At 40.7% G+C, this 8,714-nt stretch overlaps 1 protein-coding gene across 1 annotated transcript; it reads right to left on the bottom strand.

Moving 5' to 3' along the window:
- Positions 1-3,395: 3,395 nt before the first annotated feature.
- Positions 3,396-4,331, bottom strand: LOC140128770 (olfactory receptor 5AP2-like). The gene has a single exon (XM_072150472.1). The coding sequence runs from the start codon at positions 4,329-4,331 to the stop codon at positions 3,396-3,398; it is 936 nt and encodes a 311-aa protein (XP_072006573.1).
- Between the last annotated feature and the right edge of the window lie 4,383 nt (positions 4,332-8,714).

The following is an 8,714-nucleotide window of genomic DNA, read 5'->3' as shown; positions in this document are numbered from 1 at the left end:
TTAACTCACTTATATCTCACCTATTTTTAGAGCGGCTCCATTTAGCCCTTGAGTGGGGCGTGCCCTGTGTTGCTTCTCATTCCTCCTTTGATTCTGTGGGTGTGTTGAGTAAGCCAAGCATTTCTTGGCACCGCCAACCTGTGCTCAGGCTTTAAATTGGTGTGTCCCAGGGGGCGGCACCTTTGGCTTGAGAAAGCGCTAGTTAAAGCAAAATGGCTCCGTCGCCACGGAGTGGACCCTCCCTTTAGAAGTCACTTTTGTCTTATAAAAAGAAACGTTCCCGCGATAAAGCCGGTGAGGGCCGTGATTTCTTTACTTCATATAGGAAATGCAAAAGGGTTAATAAGAAGTTGCATAAAACTCAGCTTCCTAAAATGTCAATCTCTAACAAAAATCCAAAAGCTGGAATAACCAAGGAAAGGCACAAATGTCCTAATTAAAGATAAATGACTTCCACTGTGCTTTAAAAAATACCTCAATTATTTCTGTCCATTATGCCATTTTTGAGAAACTACTATTTCAATTTAGATGCAATGGTGCACTAGGTGTATGTCCTCAGGACCAAGAGAACTTCTTTTCCTGCCTGGACCTTTACTACTTACTCTAGCAGATAAGAAAGAGATTTGTTTTGTGAAAAGCAGGTCCCTCAGCATTTCAACCTTTTAAGTGCATCTATAAGTGCACACCATAATTATTCCAGCACTGAACCAGAAGTGAACAAAATGTAAAAGTAAAGTTACACAATTTAACTATGACCTCTAATGACTAACCTAATCTAAATCTGATGGATTTGCAGTTGCACTTAGAATTTAGGGTCAAGAATGGTGCTGCTGTAGGTGTCTGTCTCTACTATGCTCTATATGGAGCATATATTGGGATATGAGGTGAGGTTACAATCTATATGGATAGTAGATGGAGACAAGAGGTGAGGTCACAATCTATATGGATAGTAGATGGAGACAAGAGGTGAGGTCACAATCTATATGGAGCATATATTGGGATATGAGGTGAGGTTACAATCTATATGGATAGTAGATGGAGACAAGAGGTGAGGTCACAATCTATATGGAGCATATATTGGGATATGAGGTGAGATCACAATCTATATGGATAGTAGATGGAGACAAGAGGTGAGGTCACAATCTATATGGAGGGTAGATGGAGACACGAGGTGAGGTCACAATCTATATGGAGGGTAGATGGAGACATGAAGTGAGGTCACAAACTATATAGAGCATAAATTGAGACATGAGGTCACAATATATTTGGAGGGTAGATAGAGACATCTGTGGCATATCAGCAATTTTCGATGTCTCTATTAAGGATTGTACTAACATGGGACTATTTTCAGTTTCAAGACAGGTCTTTTTATTCAAGTTCAGGGTATGGACATGGGTGCTAATGAGGCAACATTTACGTGGGGTCGCTGGAGGAGGAACAGGTTAATGTGTCCTACCACTTCAGGAAAGTCCTGGGGTGGTTGGGGTGGTAGAGATACATTGATGATATCTTTGCAATTTGGTCGGGGTCTCTAGAGACATTGGGAATATTCTTTCAATATTTGAATGGAATTGATCCCACAACCAAATTCACACGGGTCTGGACACATGCAGAATTGCAATTTGAGGGTCAAAGACTGGTTATAGATTTACATACTAAGGAGACAGACAGGAATAATTTATTACTGTTTAAACATTGTCATCCACGGAATATGGTAAAGTCTCTGCCATGTAGTCAGAGGATAAGGGTAACACATATTGTGGATGAAAGCAAAGATGTGGATGCCCGACGTGACTCAATTTTCATCTCATATTTTAACTAAACAAAGACAGAGAGTGCGTATTAAGGACAGAAGTGAACTCTAAGGACCACCAGCTAGGACCAAACAAAGGAAGAGAATGCCCTATTCTTCCACTTTCAATGAGAGCAGTCAGAAGGTTGTGGATGGAATTAGATCTCATTGGCCGTTTTTATCAAAGATTGTTATGCCTGAGTTTAATGAACCCCTCACTTTTCCTATCGTAGAGGCAGGAACATCAGGGACAGAATCGTAAAATCTGATATTGGGAGTGGAAAGAAACAGACTCAGATGTTCATGACCCCCATCTAGGAAGGGTTTCCCGGCTTGAATTTTGTTAACTGTAAGTTTATCATGAAGGTGAGAGAATAGAGAATAGACACCCCCACAAAACACCACCATGATCTTCCTCTAACTCCAAGCCTTCACTACCAGCTCTGAGGAACCTCTATAAGGAGTTTGGGAAATTATTACACTTCAAAGCTAATTTGGAGAAATCAGAGATTCTTAACATCACTGTTCTCTCTCAGCTGGATCTCTTAAAAAGTAAGTCCCTGCTGCAATGGCCTAAGGGACCAATAAAGTACCTGGATATGAAACTCCCCTTTGACCCCGCTAACATATTTGCACCAAATTACCAGCCACTTCTCACCACTATTGAAAAAAAAACTTGACCCACTGAAAATCCCATCCCTGTCTTGTTTTGGGAAGAAAAACCTACTGCAAACATACATAATGCCCAAAATCACAAACATTCTTCAGGATGTACTGATTAAATTAGTCACAGTTCACACCAACAGAAAACAAAGAGTAAAATTAACACCTAAGCTGCACTCTGTGGACAGAGAAAGACTTTGGCACAGAAGTTATAGTTTCCTAATTAGGATGCCCTGTGCAGGATTAAATTAAAAATACAGTTCTGTGGCAGCCAGTGTGGACATAACCAATGTAAACCATTTGTAATCAACACAAAATAATTGAATTACTAATAAACAAGATAGGGAAATGGATACAAAAACCAACAACCCCCCCCCCCCCCCCCGTTTCATTAGACATTTCCCTAAAACACACATTTTATTTCTGTATCCCGAGACACCAGATACTTACAACTCCTAGGATGCCAAAGTCAAAACTGACCATGGAATCTAGTTAGTTCCCAGTACCAATAGCTGCCGGGAACAACCATCAGCTTTTGGCAGTCGTGGCAATAATACAGGAGTTTAACTCTGTGAATAGAGAGACCGCATTGAAATGGTGTCATGTGTAGTAGGAATGAACATTTACATGTCCAAAATATCTTAGTAACTAAGTCCCCACAACTAAACATAACCATCCTACTGTATGTATTAGAGGTACAGAGACCATGAAGCTTATGTATCATATGCTTGCACTCTTGCACCACCAAGTGATAGGCCCACCAGGCTCAGGCCACGTAGCTTCAGCAAGTGCACCAGTGGCGGGCGTTCCTGTCCCCCGTGGCTGTGCCCCAATTCAGCCCCCCTGGCATGAAACTGGTGTAAAGGGGCAAATAATTGCAGAGGCTAGCAATACCCCTGCATTTGAGATTATTATAAGGGATATAGCCCCCTAGTGTTTATCAATGTTTGCGCAGGGTTTGCTCTACTGCTTTCTTAATGTCCTTATTCTTCAGACTGTATATAATAGGATTCATCAGAGGAGTAAATGTTGTGTAGAGCAGAGATACAACTTTATTGATGGTTGATAATTGTCCTTTTATTGGGAAAACATAAACTGTGAATAACGTCCAGTAGAATATGGAGACCACAATGAGGTGGGAGCTACAGGTGGAGAAGGCTTTCTGTCTCCCGATACTGGATGGGATCCTTAATACTGCCAATACAATACAAGTGTAAGACACCACAATGATCAGGATCTGGGACAAAAATAGTGGACTGCCTATTACATAAATTTCCATCTGAACAATGAAGGCGTTAGAACAGGCAAGTTCTAGTAACGGGACAATGTCACAGTAAAAATGGTCAATGTTGGCTCCACAATAGTGAAACTGTGATGATGTAAAGGTAAGAATAAAAGAAGCCAAAAAACCCAACATCCAACACAGAGCAACCAGCTGAATACAAAACACACTTCTCATGATGGAGATGTACTGGAGGGGGTTACAGACGGCCACGTATCTGTCATAGGACATTGCTGGTAGGAGGAAACACTCAAATGATAATGTCAATCCAAAAAAATGAAATTGAGTCAAACAACCAGTAAAAGTAATGGTCCCCCCATTATTCAGTAAGATGTGGAGCATGTTGGGGATGATATTCGTGGTTAGCAAGATGTCACTAATGGACAGTTGTGAGATGAAGAAGTACATGGGAGTGTGGAGGCTCCTGCTGGAGGACACCAGGACGATGATCAGGAGGTTCCCACATATTGTTGCACCAAAAAGAATAAGAAACTGAAAAAATAAAACATTTCTAAGATATTGACTTCCTTGAAATCCTAATAGGAAAAACTCTGAGATGACGGTCAGGTTGTTCTGCAAGTAGAAAAAGAACATCTAGAAACTGTGATATTATTGTGGCGCACAACAAAAATGTCAAGATCATGTGGTTTACTCCTGACCAATTAGGGAAGGTGCACCTGGACTGGTGAATGCTGTTTCTAGTTTAGTTTCTGCACTACAGGGTTAACTTGGCACTTTATTGAGCTGGGTGTTGCTACAGTGTTTTCTGCTCCCCTCTCCTTCTTCTTCCTGTTTCCTGGTTTTATAAGGGGCTGTCAGCTACTCCTTTTCCTCTTTGATCTGTGGCACCAAAGCAGTACCACCCTTTCTCCCTACAACTTGCAGTTTTATGTTGTACTGTTAATATTTTCCATCTTTTATAGCCCTGAAGTCACAGATGGCGGAAAGAAATGGAGAGAGGATGGATGTGCTGCTCGTCTGGCCGACTTGTCATCTGGGAGTCCGGATGGGCATAGTGCAGTCTGAGCCATTTTTCTTGTGGAGATTTACATAAAAATGTGTATGATGAGATTTCCAGGTTTTATGAAGAAGTGAGAAATGGAGAGATAATGGAATACTGCTTTGCTCGTCTGGACGACTTGTCATCTGGGAGTCCGGATGGGCATAGTGCAGTACGAGCCGTTTTCCTGTGGAGATTTACCTAAAATGTGTATGATGTTGAGATTTCCGCGTTTTATGAGAAAGTGAAAAATGGAGAAATAATGGTGTCATCTGGGAGTCCAGATGTGCATTTGAGACATGTTTTTCCCTGTGGAGATATACTTTGGAAGGTATATGATGAGATTTCCGGGTTTCATAACGAAGTCACAGCTGGCGGTGAGAAATGGAGAAATAATGGAATGCTGCTTTGCTCGTCTGGTCGACTTGTCATCTGGGAGTCCAGATGGCCATAGTGCAGTCGAGTCGTTTTTCTTCGCTGTGGAGATTTACATTAAAATGTGTCTGATGCTGAGATTTTTGAGTTTTTATAAAGATTTATATTTATATCAAGACATGTGATAGTAAAGCTGTGACCGGTTTCCACCACCCAACATGAGCCTCAGTGTCAATAAATTCGTTGCAGCTATCAGGAAAATGATGTTTTATGTGGGTTATTCAAGAAAGTGCCCCGGGAGTATAAGGGGAAGGTGGTTATGCATTTCGCCAGTCTCAAAAAAAACTATCTACATCTGCGTGAAGTAAATATCATCAGCCTAAATATTTCATCTATACCTACACTCAGCAAAACTGATAACATGTATTTACTCCAAAACTTCTATATTGATGTTATCCATGTGGAAAGTCTATTAATGTGCAGTATAGAGAGACTCTATGCCCTCATATTTGCCTGTCACTGCATTTTAAGACTTTTTGAGTATATAAATGCAATTATTATTCAGATGCAATCACTGTCACTGCTCTTTAGGGCCATGTGAGTATACAGTACAGATGCACTTCTTGTCACTGCACTTTACAACATTTTGACTATACAAGTGCAGTTATTGTCATTGCACTTTAGGACTATATGAGTATACAGATGTAATTACTGCCATTGCACAATAGGAGTGTATATAGTTTCATATACTGTAATTGTACTTTAGGACCATAGGAGGATATAGATGCAATCACTGTCACTGCGTATTAGGGCCTAACTTGGTTCGTGGGACACCCCCTTGTATTTTTTACTGTTATGTTTTATATCAGTTCTAGGGAAAGAGGGGGGGGGGGTTCAAGCTGAATTAGTTGTTTGTAATTTTCCCTGGACAATAGATGGAATCCTGATGTCTTCTTCACGATGTATCATGTGACTGTCAGATCACAAATCTTGGGTACATGTGACAATGTATAAATATGCAGAATTCAGGGGTACGGAGCCTCCCAATTCCAAATCCATCAAGGAACATCAGAAGAAATAAATAACCATGGAGACAAAAGGAGTTTATCTCCTTATTCTTTAGTGAAAAAATTACCATAAAATACAAAAATCTTTACTTTGTCAATTTTTCATATTCATATTGTGTATACAGTAAATAGTATCTCAAATATTCTGAAATGAGTATTGTATCAGTCCACTATTAAATAAGCTTCACACCTTCTGGAGGAAAAATATTTTTCAACTGCCATTGGATCGGTAATTACCTTCCTTTCTTTCATTTCCAAAATGTATCCCAGTCCTCCTACGTGTGTGGTGTTATGGCTCATAGTGGATAGCGGGCCGAGAAGCTACAGTAAACAAGACCATGAGTCTAAAGTCCGAGCTGTGTCATTGGTGACGTTTCGGGGGAACGCCCCCTTCTTCAGACATGCTCGGTAAGTCGCTCCACCACCTGTTATACACCGAGCACCGGAAATACATCTGTGATCTAAATAATTACTTTTTATAAAAACCAATCAATATACAGCAAAACGGTTACAAATTTACATTACAGGTACAATTCTCGTTTTACCCTTAGGATTTAATGTCTCCAATTTATAAATCCAGTAAATCTCACATTGCAACAATTGGTTCATTATTTGGCTTTCATCACAGCCCAATACCATCCTCTAATATAAACCATCGTAAATCTGATACAGGGATTACATAGGTTTTGTTCTTAAGACAAATTTGTATGTAAGTCGGAACTGTGTATTTTATAACTGCAGTTCCAGAAAAATGTTCTTTTGCCCCAGTGACAATTGAAGTTTCAAATTTGTTTGCTGTCATTGGACAAAGGATTATGAATAAAGCTTCATTACAGACTCCTTACAGCTGATCATTGCAGTCTGGGACTATAGTAACATCCAGAGAGGTCAGCAGAGGTCACAGGGTTCTTTAACTAGGGGTCGTCTGTAAGTCGGGTGTCCTTATGTAGGGCATTGCCTGTACTTAATGTCTATTGCCAATGCCGGGCAACCGTAGCCTCTCCAAACTTTTTTCTCTCTTTCTCATTTATACAAGTTTTCTCTCCAGCAGAAGCACTTGACTTGTTATGTGATCTAATGGCAGATCCATGTTCGTTGAGCCTAATTCTCACTTGACGTCTAGTTTGCCCCACACACATTTTGCCAAAAAGGGCATTTTACAGCATAAATCACATTTTCACTTTCACAAGGAAATCAAATCGACCCCTGATGGCAACACTCGTCCCTTGTGTGGGGTGAGGAAATGTATCACCCTTAATAACTGGATTACAGTTCTGGCCGGACGGACAGGAAAATGTGCCGTTACGTTTTGCACTGGAAAGAGATTTCCCCTTCCTGTATGCAAAACGTGGAGGTTCTTTAAATAATATATTGTATTGTGGTTCAAAATGTAATAAGGTCCAGTGTTGTAGTATCGTTTTTTTAATCATTGTGGCACGATGGTCTGTATGTAGACACTAACACATTTTTGTTATTATTATTTTTATCCATAGGGGGATTTTCCTAATTTTAAAATCCTGCCAAATTTTAGTTTTTACTTCTTCTCCTATTTTCACCGGTTCTTCCTTTTTATATCGTTTCTCTATAAACTTATCTATTATACGATCTTTATTTTTATCATACTTTATCGGTATTACACATAGGGCACGCTCTAGTAAATTAACCCTTTGAAATGGCTTTAAAAGTTTGGGGACCGTGAAAGCTACATCTATTAAGCAAACTATGTTACATATTATCCCAAAAAATGCAATGAGGCGGCACTCCAGTAGGTATAAAGGTGATCTTTATTCACCCATGGCAAAATAAGGTGCAACTTTTCAGCTCATCCATAGAGCCATTATCAAGCATGATGATGGCTCTATGGATGAGCTGAAAAGTTGCACCTTATCTTGCCATGGGTGAATAAAGATCACCTTTATACCTACTGGAGTGCTGCCTCATTGCATTTTTTGGATATCTAACCTTACAAACCGGTGGATCGCGTTTGTTGGAGGCGTGCACCCACCATTGGACTCGATCCATTACACTCGCTGTGCTGCTCCACAATCGGACTGTATGTTACATATTAAATATTTTGTTATAGTTTATTAACATTAATGACAATAATAAATAATTCGATGGGTTACTTACTTTTGAACTCTCCATTTCCTTTTCTGTTTCCTGTAGAATAGCGACGTCTTTCCTCTGAATCATTTATTAATAAATTAAATTTAAAAAAAAGAAAAACTAATAAACCTAATCCTCGGGGCGTAACGGCATGACGTAGCACGCAGCACGTGCACGTCGCGCTGCACCGCCGTCCTCCCTACCCCCGCTCCCCACGCTGACCTGACTCGAGCCGCGGGTCCCGGTCCTGGTCCGAGGAGGAGAACGGAGGATTCGGGTGCAGGTCCGGGCTCCCTATCCAGCGGCTGTAGCGGAGCCCCCGCTCACTGTGGAAGGAGGCCTGCCGTTTTAGGCGCATTTGTGGCGCAATTGTGGCGCAAGTGTGGCGCACGGGCGCTTAGGCGCTGAAAATTGGACTGTCCTGAGGTG

The sequence above is a fragment of the Engystomops pustulosus genome, chromosome 4, assembly GCF_040894005.1.
Source record: "Engystomops pustulosus chromosome 4, aEngPut4.maternal, whole genome shotgun sequence".
Classification (NCBI taxonomy): Eukaryota; Metazoa; Chordata; class Amphibia; order Anura; family Leptodactylidae; genus Engystomops; species Engystomops pustulosus.
Note: the sequence above shows the minus strand (reverse complement) of the source record. Positions and strands in the feature narration are given on the sequence as shown.

What these genes read in the sequence shown, in the direction of transcription:
- LOC140128770 (XM_072150472.1), bottom strand. Translation starts at nt 4,331, where the DNA reads ATGTTCTTTTTCTACTTGCAGAACAACCTGACCGTCATCTCAGAGTTT.